Genomic DNA, 22,277 nt, shown 5'->3' with positions numbered 1-22,277 from the left:
GGTTTTGGATACTATATAAATGCAATGTGTTAACATGTAGAAGACCTCATTTAACTCAGTGAACCAATAGCTTCCAAATGACCAACAAATGATGGTATACATCATCCATGGATAAAAGACCCATTTGGAGTGTAAGACAGATCAACCTTTATTAATAAGGTTTCAGATTCCCGATTGCAATTAACCTTGACATGAAAGAGACTTGCAAAAATGTACAATGCCTTCTTTTCACCATTTTTTCTTTTTTGTTCTGGAAAATGTATTTTTACTAAAAAATGTCATTTAACATGTAATAGGTTTTTTATTTTAAAATGATTAAATATGTACTTCAAAGTGTCTCCATTTTAATTTCTAACATGGTAAATATTGAAAAATGTAAGCCACAGAGATAAGAGCTTTTTGGGATTCCCAATATTTTTAAGTGTAAAGGGGTCCTGAAACCACCAAATTTGATAATCATGGGTACAGGAAACTATTTTTATCCCTAAGTGATACAGTGAAGTATTGGGGGTGAAATGGCATGCTGTCTGCAGTCTACTTTCAGAGAGTAAGCAAGTGGGAAATGTGCGTATTTACGGAGAAAGATGGAGTGGATATGCCTACATATAGGTAATATAGGTATTCATTGTATTTTTCTTTCAACTCTTCTGTGGTTTCAGAGTTTTCAAAATAGAAAGAGCTAATCAATTTAAAGAGTCTTTTAAAGCATATTGATATACTACTATCAATGTAAAGATGTTTTATAGGCCAAAAACCAAGTCAAAATGGGGTCACAGAAAGATAAATTAAGGGCACTTGCTGAAATGAGGCTTTAGTTCATTGAACTTCAGATTACAAGGCTTGATGGTGTGTCCACTACAGGAGACAAACTCTATGGCAATGCCTCTAAAACTTTGGCATGGAGAGCTTATTAATACAGAGAGTCCTGTGACCCATCCTCTGGGATTCTCATTCAGTAGGTCTAGGGGGCCTTAAAATTTACAGTTCTAATAAATTCCAGGCAAGGTGATTTTGGGGGCCCTCTGACCACATGTTGAATAACATGCCCCAGGGCATCCCTCTACAAAGCTTGGATCCTGTTATGGATTGGACTGTATCTCTCAGGAAGATACAGTGGAGTCGAAACCCCAGAACCTATGAATGTGACCTGGGAATAGAGGCTTTGCAGATGTCATCAAGTCAAATGAGGGTGGCCTTAACCCAGTATGACTAGTGGCCTTATAAGAAGTGGAAAACAGGCACAGCCATAGGGAGAAACTCATGTGACAACTGAGGCAGATTGGAGTGATGTCTCCATAAGCCACGGAAGGCCAAGGACTGCTGACACCACCAGAAGCTATGGGGAAGGCATGCAACAGATTCTCCCATGGAGTCTTTAGACAGAGCATGACCCTGCTAATGCATTGATTTCAGATTTCTAGCCTCCAGAACTGTGAGAAAATAATTCCTGTTGCTTTAGGCTACTTTGTACTTAGGTACTTCAGTACAGCGGCCCGAGGAAACTAATACAGACACCAGAGAAGTACACTGTGGAGAAAGTGAAGGTTCCTGTGGCCAGGATTCTCACCTGGCCCTGGTAGGCTAGCTCACTACATGTGTGGGCAATATGTTGTTATTAACTCTACATAAAGAGTTCCACCCAGTGCTCTGGGTGACATGGTGGCACGAATGCACAGCTGCAGGAGAGCAGAGACTGGAGTGGTGGCAGTGCCAAGGACAGAGACTGAGACGGCTGCGGGGGCAGAGAAGCCCAGAGGCAGACACCGGCTTGCCGCATGCAGACTCGCATGTCCATATCTACAACCTATGAATGTTACCTTATATGGTGAAAGAGACCACGCAGATGTGATTAAGGATTTTGAGATGGAGAGATTATCCTGGATTCTAGTGATTGACCTGCCACTGTGGGAATAAAGTTGGGTATAACTTTTTCACCCCAAGAATGTTCCATTGTCATCCCTCAGTCTCACTGAATCCATAGTAAACTTGCCTGAGGCTGAAAGCCATTGGCAACATAGACACTATCAGTAAGAGGGTGAACTAGAAATAGCCTGCTACCATGCCTGAGGTACAGAAAAGGAAAATGACAGCAGCTGGAGAGAAAACAGTATTTCCCCTGGGAATTTATAACCACTAGCCTGCCCTCACACAAATCTGCAGCCCAAATATATTCTATAAACCAATTGGTCTAATAAAAGATCTCAAAAATTTGCTCTCTAATATTGGTAGTCTAGTATTGGTAATATACCTATACACCCAGCAGAAAATACAAATCTCTGGAGGAACTTACCTCTAACACAGGCCTCAAAGAATTTCTGCAGATAAAGTACCAAAGAATACATAATGTTTTTTATATTTAATTGGAAAATATACAGTGTACCTTGACTGAGAGCCAACAGAAAACAAAAGACAGATGATTTATACCTTCAAAAAGAGTTTACATGCTAGAATTATCAGACTCAGAATATAAATATTTTATGAACTATAAAATAAATAAAATATTTTATGAAATATAAAATAGAGTAACAAATTAAAGGAATAAAAGTGAATTTAAAATATGGAACAGAGACCATAAAATATGTTATTTTAAAACAGAATTAAATTGAATTTCTACAATACAATAACTAAAATTTTTAAATCAATGAATATGTTCAGCAGCTGATGAGAGATGACTAAGGAGAAAGATGTGAAAGAAATTATGGATAATGCAGCAAAGAGAAAAGGGAATCAAAAGTAATAAATGAAGAACTAAAGAAGACAGGATAAGAACATCTAACATATCTAATTGGATTGCTAGGAGAGGAAAAAAGGAATGAGGTGCAGAAGCAAGGTTGTTAACTATCAATAAATTTGAAATTTTTCTAAAATGAAGTCCTAAGCTAAAATTAACTCGGCACCTGGCCCTAGTATTTCTACCAGCAAATTCTGATCATTCAAAAAAGGAATACAATCTTACACAAACTCTTCCAGAGCATAGAAAAATAGGATACACCCTCAGCTTAGTTCATGAGGCTAGCATAATCTTGATACCAATATAGCCAATAGCACTCACTAAATATTAACAAACTGAATCCAGGATTGTTCTAACAACAAAAAAAGAAAAACTTTAGGACCAAATTGAGTTTATCCAGGAAGGCAAGGTTGGTTTAATGGCAAAACTAATACAATCTGCCACTTAACAGATTAAGGGTCAGAAAAATATATTACGAATTCAATGAAATCATTAGAAGAAATACAGTGTTGTTATTAGAAAAACTCTTAGCAAACTAGGAGTAGAAGGAAACTCAAGAGTGATAAAGTATATTTCTGGAAACCCTACAGTAAGCATGTTACTTAGGGGAAAATGCTGAAGCCTTTCTTTTTAAATCAGCAACAAGGCAAGTATGTCTGCCTTCACTACTTTTAGCATTAGAAATTTTAATTCACATCTTGCATTAATAATTTTAACCAGGGCAGTAAGGGGAAGGGAAAAAAAAGGAATAAATACTGGAGGGACACAATATTGCAATTCTCAGATGACATGACTATTTATCTGGAATCCCAAAAGAATCTACAGTTTAACAAGATTCCATTCTTCTAACAGAGTTGGAAGATGAAAAAATATCAATATGATACTAAATACAGCTGGCAACAATGATTATCAAGTACCTGTGACTAAATATAACAGATGAAGCACATGGCACAAAAAAATTATAAAATTTTATTGAAAATCATTAAAGATGATATAATTAAATAGAGATGGATACCATGTTTATGGACTGGAACACTCACTACCTTAAGAACATCAATTTTCTGTTGTCTCATACATCATTCAAGCTATTCCAATCAAACTCCCAACAGATTTTTGAGTCAGTGAGTGTTGAATGTGTGTGTGTTATAATGTAATTCTAATGCTAAACATGTGTATGGAGGTGGCAAGCGCTAAGGCACTCTTGCAGCTGGGGGAGTTGCTACTCAAGATACCAAGAATTTTCATAAAGCAACAGTAACTAAGAGAGTTCAATGTCCACTGAACAGACAGGGCCAAACCGTTCAATGGCACAAAACAGAGTCCAGAAACAGACTCACACATCTATGGAATCTTAATTTATGACAGGGCTGGGCATTGCAGATCTGAAGAGAAAGAATGAACTTTATAACAATCAGTGCTAAGAAAATTGTTTTTCTTATTAAAAAGAAAAAATTCTGGAGTCCTACTTCACACTATATACAAAAATCATCTCAAAATGGGTTAAGAAATTAAATGTGAATGGCAAAACAATAAAAACTGCTAGGAACAATATTGGAAAATATCTTCATTATTTCAGGTACATAAGGTTTTCCTAGGATACAAAAATTATAAACTAGAAATGAAAAAAGTTGGTAAATCCACTGTGTTAATATTAAGAACAACTGTTCATCAAAATTCACCATAAAGAAAGTGAAAAAAAAAATCACAAACCGGGAGAAGACATTTGTAATGTATTAGTGACAGAGGATTAGCAACAAGAATATTTAAGGAATGTCTATAAATCACTAAGTTAAAGACAAGAGAAAAATTGGCAAGACTTGAACAGGCCCTTCACAGAAGAGAGACCATGAATGGGCAATAAACATAAGAAAAGATGCTCAATCTCATTAGTATTAAGGAAAATGCAAATTAAAACCATAACGAGATTCCATTTTGTACCCATCAGACTGGAAAAATTCTAGAGTGTGACAATATCAAGTGATAGTAAAGTTACAGTGCCACTGAAACTGTATATATCGCTAAAGAAAAACCACCCTGGAATACAATTTATGAAGAACAAAATGTAAAGGGGATTTGCTAGACCAGAGATTAAGAATTTTGAAGTGATAATTAAGACAGTGTGGTCTTGATACAGGGTCAGGCAAACTGATTAATGAAACAGAAGAGAAAGTCCAGGAACATACCCACACATCTATGGAAATGTAATGTATGGTATTTGACCAAGTGAAAAGAAACAAATACCCTATGTCTCAGTCATTCCATTCTTAAAGAAATTTGTGCACGGGTGCACCAGGGAACATGCACAATAATGTTCACTGCAGAATTATTTCTAAGGACAAAAGAGAAAAAAATCTAGAAACAACCCAGTATATATACAATGAAGGTAATGTTCTATTTCTTAAGCAAGGTGGTGAGTAAAGGGTATTCATTGTATTGTTATCCATTATACCCTGTTCCTTCACAGTCCTTTCTGTTGATTTCTACAAATCAAGAAAATCCTGGAAATGGGAGACAAAAGATGTTAGAACCCCAAAGTGCTCGCCTTTCTTTAGACTGTTCTCAGAAGAACTTCTGTCAGCTTAGTGGCAGCAGGGCCAGCAGCTGTGAGTGTAGTAGTTGAATAATGGCCCCCAAGCATGTCCATATCTTCAACCTATGGATGTTACCTTATATGGTGAAAGAGACCATGCAGATGTGATTAAGGATTTTGAGATGGGGAGATTATCCTGGATTATCTAGGTGGGACCTAGATGTAATCAAAAGGATCCCAATAAGAAAGGCAGAAGATGATATGAAGACAAGAGAAGGCAATGTGACCACAGACGCAGAGATTGGAATGATGCGGTCACAAGGAATGCTAACAGCCACCAGCAGCTGACAGAAGCAAGGGATAGACTCTCCCCTGGAGCTTCCAGAGGGAAACATTCCTACCAACCCCTGGATTTTAGCCCCAAAAGACTCACTTCAGACTCAGACCTCCAGAACTGTAAGAGACTAAATTTCTGTTAATTTAAGCAATGAAGTTTGTAGCTATCTCTTACAGCAACAATTACAGACTAATATAGTAGGTGAGGTTGCTCATCCTCACTCATCTCTTTGTCCCAAATTGCACTCAGCACGCCCTCTCCTCTGCCTCTTCTCTCCCAACATTGAATGCCACAGAGTCCTCCAGGTAGAGGCAGCAGTGGCTTAATGTCTTCATATGTCAGAAGCACCACTTCCCCTACCAAAGGGCTCCTCCCTACAATTTCCAGCCAAAGCCAGAGAAGTCGTTCCCGCACACCCACAAAACACCCACACAATGGAAAGAGCCCTGGTCAGGCAGGAGGGGCATGTGAATTCCAAGTTTCCCACTGACTGGTTATGTGACCTCATGAACTTCTCAAAGATGGAATTTGGAATTCATTCATCTTTATATCCCTGGTGCCGGGTGTAGTGCTTGGCACAAAGAATATGGTCAATAAATGGAAAATCAATGAATCAATCAAATAAGCAATGAATCAATCAATCTTGAACAAAGATAGAAGGACTATCCACTAAGAAAATCCTTCCAGTAACTGTTATCTCTCTTCCTCCACCACTAGAAGGGAAAAGATTAAAATGATAGAGCGCTAGAGCTGGAAGGTCTTAGAGTTGGAAGCCAGGAGCTCACTGCTTCACATTAGCACCAGTTGCTGGAAACCTTTTCCTTCTGTTTAAGCCAAAAGTATGTCTTCTAGTCACCCACTGGTCCTAGTCCAACCCTGTAATCCTGTAAATCAAACCTCCTCTTTCCCATACCAGGTCACTTTGAGAAATGGGAGACCTGGCCTCAACTCTCACCAGTCAGGCTACTAACCTTTCAAGTGACCTAACCCCTGAGGCCATCTTCCTTGGCTGCCAAACAGAAGCCTGAGATCACTAAGATCCCTTTCTAGCTCTAAGATGCAGTGTGGGAAACCACCCCCTTGCTGTTCAATCCCTCCTCATTTTAAACTATCCATTGGGTTTTTATCTCAGTATTTTATTTATTTTTAGAATTGCTTCTTTTCCAATCAGCCCTTCCTCTCCCCACTCCACCCCAGGATGTGCTCTTTGTATTTTTGACTCTCCATTTTTCCATTTTAGAAAAAAGTTATTCTAACGTCCGAAAGTAACATTTGTTTTAAATAAATAATATATGTATGTTAATATTTATTTATTTGGGGGAGCTAATCCTTGCTTAGGTGTTAACCTGCTTAAAAGAGCTGTTACTCCCTGTGTTTTGTAATTTTGGAGTATGAACTCATGTTCTTTGGAACTACTTTTGTATGAGGTGTATTGAGAGCTCTTAAAGAGACCAGATTAATTTTGGCCAGATGCCTGAAAGGTAACACTGGCCAAGACCAATTTTTATGTTAATCTCTCAGCTGGGGATACTCAGACCATATAGGATGTGTTCATTTAAACCCAAAACCCATATGAGGGCAGATGCATGGAAGGTTTCAAATGCCCAGGGAGATACTCCTCTGCCACTCACCCCACCCCCACTTCCCAACCCAAGAACCCAGGGCAAGCAAGCTTTACTGTCATATGGGTCTTTCACTGCGCTTACGGGTCTATCTTTCTATGCAGGACTAGGTGGAATTGCCCTTCAAGTCTCAGCTATATACAAACGTTCAGCTCTAACTTAGTATCTCCACAGACCCACAGCCCCTCTTTTTTCTACATAGACAGTAAAACCACGCTGGGCCAATCCTTAAACTTTGTATACTAAAGACAGCTGAAAATTGTTTGTTACTCCTCCCATTGACAGGTGGAGTCTAATCCCCCTTTTCAAACCTAGATGGCCTTAAAGTGACTTGCTTAGCCAAAAGAATGCAGCAGAAGTGCCATCCTGGCAATTTCAAGATAGGTTATAAAAACTCTTGCAGTTTCTACTGATGCTTCTTGGAGCCCTGAGCCACCACCTAAGAAATTTGATTATCCTGAGGCCTTTAGGCTGGAGAAATCACATTAAGACCACAGGGAGAGGTCTTAGAATACCTGAAAAAGAAAGAGATGTCCAGTCTGCCACTACCGTTGAGACCATAAAGCAGAGGTGAGTTTTGTGTCCTATGTCCTGTCCAAATTCCTGACCCACAGTGCCAGGGGAGATAATAACAAGATGGCTGATGTTTTAAGATAAATTTCAGGGTAGTCTGTTACACAGCTGCTATAGTACTAGTTCACACCCTTGCAAAATGATTCCCTCTCTGTTTTGTCTCCTGGAAAATTCCATTACTTACTTAAAAGTTCAGCTATGCTTTTAAGGGGATTGCTATTGTATTTTATCCAAAATTTTTATAATTTTTTATTGAGCTTTACTATGGGAGGGCTTTCGGACTATTAAGTTTTCCATTTTGCCGGAAACAGAAATCAACTCTTTCATCTTACAGAAGAGAAAACTGAAGTTTAGTGAAGTTAAGTTGCCATAGTCACAAATCAATGTTCTATAAACTTAGGTTTAAAACATGATCTTCTAAGCCCAAAGAGAATACTAAGTCATTACTCATTCAGAAAGAATTTCTTAAACACCTACTATGGGCTTAGACCTGCACTAGGCCCTGAACACCTGTGAACAAGTAAAAATCTCAAGTCATGGAGATCAAATCCTAGTGGAAAGACAGACCATGAACAAATAAATGAATTAAAAGCACAGTTTTAGGGTATGATAGGAAATAGCATGTAGTGTGTATTTTGGAGAAGGTGGTCAGAAAAGGCCTTTCCTTAAAGGGTAGCATATGAACAAAGCCCCAAATGGAAAGAGGGAGAGGGCCGTGGATGATGTAAGGGAGTTTGTCCTGGGCAAAGGGACCAGCAAGTGCAAAGGCCCTTGGGTGGGACAAGCTGGTCACCTTCCAGGAATGGTGAGGAGGCTGGAGCTTAGTGAGCACAGGGAGAGTGGTACTGGGGGGTCAGGGTAGTGGGCAGGGGCCAGGCCTTGCCGAGTCTTGCTGAGATGGTAAGGAGTCTGAATTTTATTCTTCTTGTGACAGGAGGTCTTTAAACAGTTTTTAAACAGTAGGGAAAACTGTGACCTATTTTGTATTTTAAACAAGTTGTTGGAGAGACAGAAGTAGAAGCAGGGAAAAAAAGTAAGAGGGTTTTGAAATGATCCAAGAAAGCAATAATTTTGGGTTAGAACCGGTTGGTGCCAGTGGAGGTGGGAGTTGGTGGGACAGGGAGTATTTTGAAGGTAAAGCTGACGGGACTTGTGGAGAAGCAGATTCCACAGCACACAGGGCCTGGCCTGATGAGGGTCCAGACACCACTGGGCCCTGTGACTTCCTCAGGAGGGGCACATGGGGGGCCAGTGCTTCTCAGCCTCTTGAGCTCATAAGAAACAGTCCCTGGGAGTCCCAGTAAATCCACTGTGAGTCCCCAGCGTCAGCTGACTTCACGCCTCTCTCAAGGTGGATTTACCCCACTCTCCTCTGACTAGCATGACCTGCTCAGCACAGCATTTTTTTTTTTTTTTTTTGAGAGGGCATCTCTCATATTTATTGATCAAATGGTTGTTAACAACAATAAAATTCAGTATAGGGGGGTCAATGCTCAATGTACAATCATTAATCCATCTCAAGCCTAATTCTTGTCAGTCTCCAATCTTCTGAAGCATAACGAACAAGTTCTTACATGGTGAACGAATACTTACAGAGTGAATAAATTCTTACATGGTGAACAGTACAAGGGCATTCATCACAGAAACTTTCGGTTTTGATCATGCAATATGACCTATAAACCATCAGGTCAAATATGAATATTCATTTGATTTTTGTACTTGATTTATATGTTGATCCCACATTTCTCCTATTATTATTATTATTTTTATTTTTAATAAAATGCTGAAGTGGTAGGTAGATGCAAGATAAAGGTAGAAAACATAGTTTAGTGCTGTAAGAAGGCAAATGTAGATGATCAGATGATCAGGTGTGTGCCTATGGACTAAGTATTAATCCAGGCTAGACAAGGGCAGCAAGACATCCACGGATGCAGAAGATTTCTCTCAAAGCAGGGGGGGTGAGGTTCTGAGCCTCACCTCTGTTGATCCCCAAATTCTCACCTGATGGCCCCCCTGCGACTGTGCCTGTCTTAGGTTGTTCCTCCCTTGAGGAATCTTACCCGTCTCTGGCTAACCAGTCATCTTCCGGGGCCATACAGGGAAATGTAAAGTTGGTAAGTGAGAGAGAAGCCATATTGTTTGCAAAGGTTAGCTTTTTACTTCTTTGCAGATTTATGCCCTGTGGCTTCTATGCCCAGCACTTGTCTCGAGGTATCTTTACCACCTGGAGGAATTATGATACTCGGTAAATTCGATATGAGGCACGAATTCTATTTAAGGGTTGTAATTAGGAAGGAAGAAAAGCTATAGATGTAGCATATGAAGGAAACTTGGGAGGATTGATTATTTCTTTGACATATCTTCTTGTAGAGTAGCTTAAGTATGTATAGGTTTTAAACTACTAACTAATTTGCACACACATATTAACATAATAGGAATACGGTGACATAAACAAAGCAAATCTATAATTACCAGCCATCTCCAGTGAAGCCAAGAAAACCATTTAGGCACCCTAGGCATTTGTGAAAATTTATCTATGATATGATGGATATTTTCCAACTGTACTTGAACCATCAGACAAATTAAAGCAGCCCATTTCTGGGATCTGTTCACATCCCATATGTTCTTTTAACCATAGATAGTCTATAGTCATGAGATTTTGGGGTGCTACAACTTGCACCCCTCCCAACTCCTGGTTGAGTTCCAACAGTACAGATCCAGTCAAATTCGTTGTGTCACTGTATGCACATGCCAGCCTAGACATCTCCCTCCTCCTTCTTATGGCAAGTCCAGGAGACGGTGGGCTGGATGCAGCCACAACCGCAGCATCGTCCGGATCCCTGTGGAGGCTTTTTGATGATCATCCCCCGGCACGAGTCCTCCAGAGAGTGCTGATGCCGGAAGCTCCTCCTCATATCATATCTTAGTTCATTTTCTGGGTATCCAAGCTAGGCCTTGATCTTCTGCGTAGAAACAAACAGACCCTTTGCCCACACTTTGACATGCCCTCTATACCACTGTGCAGAACTCATTGGAGGTCAGCACACAGTAACTGCTTTTTTTTTTTTTTTTTAATTAAGAGAAAGGAATATTATCAGAAAAGAGTACCTCCATAGCTGATCATCTGACACCCTTTAAGTGATCAACATTAAGGATATTTAAAGCATGCGTTGATCTTTGATTTACCAATAGTTTTATCCTGTTAAGGAGTAATCCCCCTTTTCTTTCTTTCTTTCTTTTTTTTTTTAAATTTTTAATCTACACTTACCTGAAGAATACTATGTTTACTATGCTCTCCCCTATATCAGGTCCCCCCTAACAACCACATTACGGTTACTGTCCATCAGCTTAGCAAAATGTGGTAGAGTCACTACTTGTCCTCTCTGTGTTGTGCAGCCCACCCTCCCCTTTCTCCCTCCCCCCCATGCATGCTAATCTTAATACCCCCCTTCTTCTTCCCCCCCCTTATCCCTCCCTGCCCACCCATCCTCCCCAGTTCCTTTCCCTTTGGTACCTGTTAGTCCATTTTTGGGTTCTGTAATTCTGCTGCTGTTTTGTTCCTTCAGTTTTTCCTTTGTTCCTATACTCCTCAGATGAGTGAAATCATTTGGTATTTCTCTTTCTCCGCTTGGCTTATTTCACTGAGCATAATACTCTCCAGCTCCATCCATGTTGCTGCAAATGGTTGGATTTTTCCACTTCTTATGGCTGAGTAGTATTCCATTGTGTATATGTACCACATCTTCTTTATCCATTCATCTACAGATGGACATTTAGGTTGCTTCCAATTCTTGGCTATTGTAAATAGTGCTGCGATAAACATAGGAGTGCATCTGTCTTTCTCAAACTTGATTGCTGCGTTCTTAGGGTAAATTCCTAGGAGTGGAATTCCTGGGTCAAATGGTAGGTCTGTTTTGAGCATTTTGATGCACCTCCATACTGCTTTCCACAATGGTTGAACTAATTTACATTCCCACCAGCAGTGTAGGAGGGTTCCCCTTTCTCCACAGCCTCGCCAACATTTGTTGTTGTTTGTCTTTTGGATGGCAGCTATCCTTACTGGTGTGAGGTGATACCTCATTGTAGTTTTAATTTGCATTTCTCTGATAATTAGCGATGTGGAGCATCTTTTCATGTGTCTCTTGGCCATCTGTATTTCTTTTTTGGAGAACTGTCTGTTCAGTTCCTCTGCCCATTTTTTAATTGGGTTATTTGTTTTTTGTTTGTTGAGGCGTGTGACCTCTTTATATATTCTGGACGTCAAGCCTTTATCAGATCTGTCATTTTCAAATATATTCTCCCATACTGTAGGGTTCCTTTTTGTTCTATTGATGGTGTCTTTCGCTGTACAGAAGCTTTTCAGCTTAATGTAGTCCCACTTGCTCATTTTTGCTGTTGTTTTCCTTGCCCGGGGAGATATGTTCAAGAAGAGATCACTCATGTTTATGTCTAAGAGGTTTTTGCCTATGTTTTTTTCCAAGAGTTTAATGGTTTCGTGACTTACATTCAGGTCTTTGATCCATTTTGAGTTTACCTTTGTATATGGGGTTAGACAATGGTCCAGTTTCATTCTCCTACATGTAGCTGTCCAGTTTTGCCAGCACCATCTGTTGAAGAGACTGTCATTTTGCCATTGTATGTCCACGGCTCCTTTATCAAATATTAATTGACCATATATGTTTGGGTTAATTTCTGGGGTCTCTAATCTGTTCCACTGGTCTGTGGCTCTGTTCTTGTGCCAGTACCAAATTGTCTTGATTACTATAGCTTTGTAGTAGAGCTTGAAGTTGGGGAGTGAGATCCCCCCTACTTTATTCTTCTTTTTCAGGATTGCTTTGGCTATTCGGGGTCTTTGGTGTTTCCATATGAATTTTTGAATTATTTGTTCGAATTCATTGAAGAATGTTGCTGGTAATTTGAGAGGGATTGCATCAAATTTGTATATTGCTTTCGGCAGGATGGCCATTTTGACGATATTAATTCTTCCTAGCCATGAGCATGGGATGAGTTTCCATTTATTAGTGTCCCCTTTAATTTCTCTTAAGAGTGACTTGTAGTTTTCAGAGTATAAGTCTTTCACTTCCTTGGTTAGGTTTATTCCTAGATATTTTATTCTTTTTGATGCAATGGTGAATGGAATTGTTTTCCTGATTTCTCTTTCTATTGATTCGTTGTTAGTGTATAGGAAAGCTACAGATTTCTGTGTGTTGATTTTGTATCCTGCAACTTTGCTGTATTCCGATATCAGTTCTAGTAGTTTTGGAGTGGAGTCTTTAGGGTTTTTTATGTACAGTATCATATCATCTGCAAATAGTGACAGTTTAACTTCTTCTTTACCAATCTGGATTCCTTGTATTTCTTTGTTTTGTCTGATTGCCGTGGCTAGGACCTCCAGTACTATGTTAAATAACAGTGGGGAGAGTGGGCATCCCTGTCTGGTTCCCGATCTCAGTGGAAATGCTTTCAGCTTCTCACTGTTCAGTATAATGCTGGCTGTGGGTTTATCATATATGGCCTTTATTATGTTGAGGTACTTGCCCTCTATTCCCATTTTGCTGAGAGTTTTTATCATGAATGGATGTTGAATTTTGTCAAATGCTTTTTCAGCATCTATGGAGATGATCATGTGGTTTTTGTCTTTCTTTTTGTTGATGTGGTGGATGATGTTGATGGATTTTCGAATGTTGTACCATCCTTGCATCCCTGGGATGAACCCCACTTGGTCATGGTGTATGATCCTTTTGATATACTGTTGAATTCTGTTTGCTAATATTTTATTGAGTATTTTTGCATCTACATTCATCAGGGATATTGGTCTGTAATTTTCTTTTTTGGTGGGGTCTTTTCCTGGTTTTGGTATTAGGGTGATGTTGGCTTCATAGAATGAGTTTGGGAGTATTCCCTCTTCTTCTATTTTGTGGAACACTTTAAGGAGAATGGGTATTATGTCTTGTCTGTGTGTCTGATAAAATTCCGAGGTAAATCCGTCCGGCCCCGGGGTTTTGTTCTTGGGTAGTTTTTTGATTACTGTTTCAATTTCTTTGCTTGTAATTGGTTTGTTTAACTTTTGTGTTTCTTCGTTGGTCAGTCTTGGGAGGTTGTATTTTTCTAGGAAGTTGTCCATTTCTTCTAGGTTTTCCAGCTTGTTGGCATATAGGTTTTCATAGTAGTCTTTAATAATTCTTTGTATTTCTGTGGAGTCTTCAGCACAGCATTTTGTCTGGTAGGTGTTGCCTTGACAGTCTAACCCATACTTGTGGAAAAACTAAATTTTTCATGCAATACAGTTAAGCAGCCCATCTGTGAAAGGCTCATGGTTGGGCACTGCCATGGGGGACTCTTGACATTCGGACCTCATAACAAGCCAGCATTGGGAACCAGGAAGGATGAACCACAGTCCAGCACAAATGCATAACTTGAGATCAAATCCTGGTTCTACAACCAACAATGGGACCCTTAAGCAGGCCAATTCCTTTTCCTTTTCATTTCACAAAGGAGATGTTGCCTGACTCGGTGCTTCTTAAGCTTCAAGGGGATATTGTTAAAATGCAGTTTTTAAGGGGAGGGGAGGTAAATGCACAAACCACCATATTCCAAGATACAAAGTGACTATGCCACTCTGGGCAGCCAGAGGACAGAAAGTTTTCTTCAGTTAGGGGGCCCAAGGGAGGTTTCATGGAAGAAGGTAGATGTAGACTAAGAGAGTGTGGTGAAAATCATAGGGCACTTTGAGGACCTTAGCCATGAAATAGCATTGGTTCACTACAGTTGCTAATTTCTCCTCAAAATTAAGACCTTCTGTTTAAACTCACCAACAAAATAAAGAAAAGATTTCAAAAGGCGAGTGAGAGATATTTCTAATGTAAAGAGGCAAAGGAATGTGTTAGGATCCAGCTGTAAGAGGGAAAAAAAAATCTCACCTTATACCAACTTTAGCAAAAAAGGACATTTATAGGTTTGCAAAGGTGGTTGGGATTCATTCATTCAATATATTTGGTGGTCATTGGGGCTGTTCATGTATGTTTCGCAGGGTTGGAATTCTCCATCCACTTTAATTCTGGCTTGGCCATGTGATTTTCACTGGGCAATGAAGTGTGAGCAGAAGTGAGATGTGTTACCTCTGGTTAGAGATACTTAAGAGCTGGTGCCTGACTCTGTTTTCTTCCCCTCGCAGATAAATCCTGGTACCTCAAGTGGCAGTGGCCCCTAAGACCAAGGAGGCTCAGTCAGCCTGGGCCTCTGGTGCAGAGGCTCTGAGCGGAGCCTCTGCCAACCCAAAGTAAGCAGGCAGCATAAAGCAAGAAATAAACCTTTGCTTGTCTCCAGCCACTGGGATTTGGGAGTTGTTACTGTAGCATAACCCAGTCCATCCTCATCATCACAATTAATATTTAATTGATACAAACGCTTCAGGGTTTTCATTCTGGTATCACTCAAAGCATCAGAGGAGCTGTAGACACTGGGGCCTGAGTGACTAGAATCAAGCTACTGGGGACAGCTTCCTTCTCTCTCTGCCCATGTCTCATCTCTGCTCTGCCATATTCTCCCCTCTTGCCAATAGGTCTTCTTCATGTGCCAGGGTATTTAGCCACCAACAGCCCCACCTTCACATCTTTTCAGCTCTGGGCCCCACAGGCAAGGCTATTTATTCCCTTCCTGCTCCAAACCAATAAACCCTGAGGAAGGATCTGGTGGCTCAATTTGGGTCACACTCCCACCTCTGGACCAATCTCTGTGCCCAGGGAAAAGTGTAGCTAGGCCTGGGTCACATGCCCACCCCTAAGGCTGAAGGCAGGGAGGTGGGACAGGGTACGTTACCATAAAAAAAATAAAATTAAATGGGGCTAATAAAAGTAAAAGGGAAAACTCATTTTGAAATCCAAGTGTCACCCAGAGTCCCCTACAAGGAGGCAGAGGACATGAATGCATAGGTACAGAGAGAAGGCCACGGCAGAATTTAACTGAGCTGTGACTGATGAAAGGCAAAGGAGAAAGAGAAAATGTGGAAACGAGTGATCAAAGATGTCGGCTAGAGAACCACTAGGCTGGGCAGCAACCTGCACAGGCCACAGAGAGGTACCTCTGGCCTAGTACTGCCAGGTGACTGACAAGGCTTGCTGGGGGCAGGATGTCAAGAGGGGATGTCAACTCAGGTCAAGGATGCTGCTCTCTGTTTACTAATTTAGGGAAGTGTGTCAAACTCCGGCAGTAGGACAGACCCTCTCTGATTGGGCACGGGCTAAGTCTGAGAGAGCAAATACTGAACCATCATGAGTGCCCCCATTACCATCTTCCCTTAATGAATCATTCATGGGACTCCTTCCACACTGAGCCAACCCACTTTCCTACTTCTCAGGACAGTGTCCCAGGCAGCCTCCTGTCATGCATAAGGGCTGGGACTCTCTTGCAGTCCCTGGCTTAGTTATGCATGCCATGCCAAGAGGCCTATACCAGATTACTGTCAAGACGCCATCAGACACCTCTATTGTGTGCCAAACACTTGGTCCTTTATCTATATTTCCTTTTTCTCTACAATCCCAGAAAAGCCCCTGGGTGTAGCTAAAAAAAAAAACAAAAAAAAAACCCAAAGGGAAAACAACATGCTATGGATGAGATTTGAAAGTTTAGAACAAACTATATATATATATATACATATTCTATATATAAAATCCATATTCCAATCCATCAGAGACTTCTCAAGATCCAGAAGTGAGTAGAAAACATCCTTAGAGCCCAAATGCAAACCCCCTTAAGCTCTTGGTTCCTGAAAAAATCCCCACAAACACCAAAAATCATGGTAACCAGTCGGGCATGTGTGTGGCAATTCTTGGCAGTGAAATTCCAAAGGTGCCATGTGCAGTTACCACTGCATGGCCAAGTCTCCCCTCCCCCTACCTCTTGAGCCCCTTTAGAAATGACCCCCACACACACACACACAACATACATGCACAAGACAAAATGGCAGCCTCATTAGGGGGCCACTGAGGGCCTCAGCCCCTGCCTCTCATTCTTCCCAGGCCTCCTCCTCCCCCAGTGAACACATGCTCTGAAGATGACGAGCCTGCTTCAGAAGAAAGACAGGACTGGGCCAGTAATAACCAGGTGAGACCCTCACTTGTCAACTAACCTTCAAATAAGACACAGTGGAAAGAAGCTCACAAAAGCTACTTCCCAGCAGGCAAGCAGGATTAACAAAGAAAGAATAGGGTTACAGAATAGCAGCAAAATCTAAGCTGATATTTTTCACTTCCTAGAGGATACTCCTCCTATTTATAAATAAACATGGTATATGTGGGCCTGCTGGGGGAGGAAGCGGCAGGAAGAGGCCTCGAGGAGCACTGGCTCTTGGAACATTAGGACTTCAGTGAGATGCTGGCCAACACCTTTGTGTCACAGAAGGGGAGCAGGGTCCCAGAGTGGATAACAGTTGCCCTTTGGACTGTAACAGTGAGTCAGACCAGCACTGGGGCTAGAAACCAAGTTTGCTGACTTCTAGCCCAACATCTTTCCTCTCACAATTCGACTGAAATGCTTACTCAGTCTCTCCCCTATACCACACACAGTGCCAGGAAACAAATCCTCAACCAACCTGAACCCTCTATTAATGGGGTCATTTTCCTGCATTCCATGTTTTAAAAGCAGGCCCCCAAAGAAAGGCAAGCCCATGTTTAAGGATTTATGCCCTCTTCTTTTTTTTCCCTTGTTTTACCACAGTTGGGGAATATCTTGAGGACAACCCACATTCCTTCCAGTCTCCTCTACTTGTCCAACCCTGTCCCAGGACACACGGACTTCATGCTCCAAATCACAGTCCTCAGAGCTAGCCAGATCTGCAGCCATCAAACTAAGATAGTCTTAAACATCAGACTGTGCTTTCTAAAAACTAACCCTTTTTTAAAAAAGATGTGCAATGTCAAAATAGAGGTTTTTCTCCATAGTTTTCAGTTATTTAGAAAATGTGTTGAATTTGAACTATCTTTTCCCCACACAATGAATTGGAGTTTTGGTCTACTGACCCCCAAGGTGGTAGGAAGCTCTGGATCCATTCAGCCAACATTCTGGACCTCAGCCAAAATCCTGTCTAGAGACAATGAGGCAACACCTGTTCTTTGGAATAGATGCTTCAAAATAGTGCCTTCTCCCAAGAGGCATAGAGCAACCTCTGTGTATCCCTTGCAGTGCCCACAGACATACTCTTCCCAGTTTGAAATTCCTTTGTGCCTATGTCTTCAGTGGTTTGTGAAGAAAACAGAGTATTTTAAAGGAGGCAGTCCTAAATGAGCCCCCATGTTCCACGAGATCTCAACCAGGTTCTAACAGGGCCAACTTTGGGGCAGTACTGAGTATCTCTTCCTTAATTCTCCAAGGCTGAGCCAAGGTTGTTAGGAGGAAGACAGCTTGCAAGAAAGCAGCATCTCAGATTGGCCCTCACCCCAGGAGCTTTTCCCAGTGAGCACAAGCCTGTCCTGAGGCAGAATAAACTCCATCCCCAGGGGATAACACTGGCCAGCTCCCCTGCTTATCCCAGAGCCTCTAATCTTCAACACAACTAACTTTTACTGTGTGCATTCAGGGCCAGGTACCTCAAAAAAGAGGCTTTGGAGGTGGTGAGGGGTTGGAGAGTGAATAAGCCACAATTGTTGCCCTAAAAACACTCACAGCCAATGATGACACAGCCATCTACAAGCATCAGCTGGCTATCCCTGGATGCCATCCACTTGTCTTGAGCAAGCCTCTGGTCGGAATGAATATACTCCCTTTCCATCCTCAGAACACAGAGACAGGTCTTCCTTCAATGTTCTCTGGTGTCCCAGCAGCTTACAAAACCATGAAAAGATTACTTACAGGAAATAGAACTAGTGAACCAAATCATAGGATGCCATACCAGAGGTCCTGGGAGCTTGAAAGAGATCAATTTAGGATGACTCAATGGCACTGAGTGGAAAGGGCACAGGACCAAAAATCTAGAGCCTGTTTTCTTCACCAGCTTAGATCAGGTCCTTGGTAAGGCACATTCTCTCTGTGGTTTTACAGATGACAGGGGAGGACTGTACAGTGATTTTTGTTAGCAGTAAAACCCATATACTTCCCAAATTATTTTTTATCTAGAGCCTCAAAATATAAAGCAAAAGGGAAGTTGCTCATATTGAATCAAGGCTGGGGAACCCAGAACCTCCCACTCAGGCTGGATGGCCCTCAGAGAAGCCAGTTTGAAAACCGCAGGAGTAGATTAAATCTGAGAGCCCCTTCCAGAGCTCAGACACCCTCTCTCAGATACCTGGGGAGGACAGAAGGACGGCATCATCGTTGATTTGATGCTTTCATGGTGCTTGGCAATTTATATATAATGTGTCATTGAAATCTTCCCAACAGCAACATGAGGCTAACTAGCTTATAAACTGAGATCTATTGAGAAGAGGCAGAACTGAGATTTGAACCAAGGTTTTCTGATTCCAAACTCAGTATTCCTTCTCCTTGCTAAGAGTATGTGGAAATTTGGGCTGAATCCCACATATAAATGTATATACATATATGCATAGGGAAAAACATCTTGAAGAATATAACTCTCAAAATGATCATTAGCTACTTCTATGTGGTAATAATGTGGATGGTTTTCAATCTACTTACCTATATTTTCTTATTTTCCTATAATGAACAGGTATTATTTATGTGAAACAAGTACTGTTTATTAAAGTGGTTTTAATAATTGACAACAAACACATCCATGTTGGATTTTTATAGGGATAGCAGACTGGGGAGGGGAGGTGTCGTAGGTGGTAACCCTGAACTTTTGGAGTTGGCAGTTGGAATAACAATCCCAAATCCCATAAAATCTCCAGTGGGGCTGAGGGTTCTGGGCTGACCTGAGGAGCAGTTCTCATGGTCAGTTAATTTCTCTGAAGCTTCACTTCAGGGCAGTGTGGCTGTTCTAGAAATTAACAGCCAGTCCCTGAGACCCCTCCCAAATACATGCCTCTTCTCTCCTGCCCCCTCCGCTGCCTTGTATAGTTGGGGGTGGGGGTGAACTAATAAAATTAAAGATGGTCGTGTGGACCCCAGACGAGAAGCCCTTACTCCCCTGTGGTCCAGCCCCCACCCAACGGTACCCACAGAGAGTGAGCACTCCAGCCAGGGCAATCAAAGTCTCCAGCCCCACCCTGAGGGCCTCCCCGAAGCACAGCCAAATAAGAAGATCACAGCATTCCCTCAAGAGAGAGGCTAGCACTCTGAAAGAAGACAGCCTTTGGTCAAGCATGAGGTGGGGCAAGGCGTGCCAGACATTTCCCTGCATTATTCATGCCAGCTCTTACCGCAGAAATCTTCTAAATATTTAACATGCCACCTCGAAGTACAGCAGAAACCCCCAGCAGTTGGTAACAGCTGTGGAGAAGCCTGCATGGAATGACTTAGGGACTGAGAGGCACATACACTCGGATTTTGGGAGGGAAGCCCAGAATGGTGGCTGGGAGACAATGCTGGGAAAGACTTCTGAAGGCTACTCTTGACCGTTGTTTTGAAGATCAATCAGTACAGAAGGGTAGGAGATGGGAGATGTTTCAGAACGTGAGGAGTGATGGTGCACAATCAACTGGAGCCCGAAGCCCCCACTTTCTCAAAGAAAAAGCCAGAAGCACATCTCCAGCCCCCACTCCCCAGACCAATGTCAGCCCTGGCTTCCCGGAGCAGGTGGCAGATCTGTCCTGACTCCGGCAAGAATGGTTAGGGAAGGAGAGATCCTGGAACAGCCATGTCTATCTCAAACGCGGAGTAAGTCCACAGGGGAAGCAGTTCAGATATCTACTCAGCTCTGGCATGTCACAGAAAAACGCCCCTCCACGCACACCCCCAGTGACTTGACACAGGCCTCACCCCACACGACTCTGCGCTCTCCTGCAAGGCCTGGGAGGTGTCATTGCCACCATCCTGGTGGCCTCCTGTCACTTGGAAATTTCCCGTGAATTCCTGGACAAGCCTGCCTCTACATCTCCCTCAACTACCCCCCCACCCCCAGCGAAAGGAATAAGACATGAGGGACGCGAGGCGTCTACCCCAAGATCCATATATGTCCTCCTCCTCCGTCCCACTTGCCTTTGCCTCTGTCAATTTGAAAAACCTAAAAAGGAGTATTTTTTCAACCCCATGAGGAGCCCCGCCTCCATCTCTTCAGCCCGCTCCGCGCCAACCCCTCCAGGCAGCGCCCCAAGCTCGTACAGGATCTGTCATTTTCACCTGACAAAAGCGTGGTGGCGAGCGCGGCGACGGGCGACCCCGGCCAGCGTTTCTCCCAAAGGAGACAGCCGCGTGTCCCCGCGGCTCGCCCATTCGGGACCCCTGCAAATCCCACCACCCCGGGAAACAAAGCCGCCGGGGCGCGGCGAGACGCAGCCCCCAGCGGGGCCCCTGTGCACCCCAGCCCGCGCGGCCGCGCCCGCCAACCCGCACCCGAGCCGGGCCCCGCAGGGCAGCGGCCGCGTCCTGAGCCGCCGGCTCACAGGCGTCCTCAGCAGCTACTGTACCTGCTAAATTTAGCGGCCGCCGGGTATTAATAGCCGAGCGAACGGGGCCGGGCGCTGCAGCGGCGCGCGCAGCCCGAGGGTCGGGGGCAGAGAAGGAGGGGAGAGAAGGAACGCGAAGAAGGCCACTTACACCACCAGCCTGGAGATGATCCATGACACCATGGCGGGCGGGCGGGCTCGGCCCGGGCGGCGCGGCGCGGCGCGGCGCAGTTGGGCTGCGGGCGGCTGCGGCGCTCGGGGAATGTCCGTCCGCGCGTGGCCGCCGCCGCCAGACTGAGCGCGCCCGCCGCCCTGCCCCGCGCTCGTGCGTCGGCGCAGCCGCGGCACGTTCCGGCGGCGGCAGCGGCAGCCCCCCCGCCAGCCCCCCGGGGCTCGGCGGGCCCGCGGCGATTGGGCACCCAGCCGGTCGGGCCAGCGAGACCCGCCCCGCGCTTGTCGCCCCGGCCGGAGGCTGAATTCGGGCGGTTCCTCCACGCGCCTTGATGCGGCGGCCTCTCACTTGGAACCCTAGGTGACCTAATGGTTAGGGCAGAGGCTCGGGCGCCGCCCCACCTTCAGTGTAGTGGCGGAGAAACTGAAGTCCGGACCTGGACCTTGGGAATCTGTCTACACGTGTTCTGGTTTGGGATACAAGCATCCTTCATGCTACTGCGCTAGCCTCTTAAGGGACTGTAGCTGTAATACAGACCCGATTCCTCCAGGCTGTCCCCTGCAAGGCATTATCTGCATAGGAAACAAATCTGGACGTATGACTTCCCTAGTTAAAATTCTAAAGACTCCCCTATAAGATCTGGTCCGTGCCTACAAACTCAGTGCCAACACCATTCCCCAAATACCCCTCTCGCTCTTTTCACTTAAGGCATTTTGGACATAACACTTGCCTCTCCCCACCTGCTTTTTCATGATTCGGATAAAAGGTTATTTCCTAAGGAAGGCCTTTCCTAGGGGGCAGCTCCACCATTTGTGT

The 22,277-nt window shown here is 43.2% G+C and overlaps 1 protein-coding gene across 4 annotated transcripts in view; it reads right to left on the bottom strand.

Moving 5' to 3' along the window:
• REEP1 (receptor accessory protein 1) overlaps positions 1-21,785 on the bottom strand; it is a 112,109-nt gene extending 90,324 nt beyond the window's left edge. For all 4 annotated transcript variants that reach the window (XM_073241551.1, XM_073241553.1, XM_073241552.1 and 1 more), the window contains exon 1: positions 21,441-21,785. In XM_073241551.1, the coding sequence (XP_073097652.1) occupies positions 21,441-21,472 (32 nt within the window). In that variant the 5' untranslated portion in view covers positions 21,473-21,785. The remainder of the gene's footprint in view (positions 1-21,440) is intronic.
• Between the last annotated feature and the right edge of the window lie 492 nt (positions 21,786-22,277).

Source organism: Manis javanica, chromosome 1 (genome assembly GCF_040802235.1).
Source record: "Manis javanica isolate MJ-LG chromosome 1, MJ_LKY, whole genome shotgun sequence".
In the NCBI taxonomy this organism is placed as follows: Eukaryota; Metazoa; Chordata; class Mammalia; order Pholidota; family Manidae; genus Manis; species Manis javanica.
The sequence above is the reverse complement of the archived record's forward strand: the minus strand, read 5'-3'. Positions and strand labels throughout refer to the sequence as shown.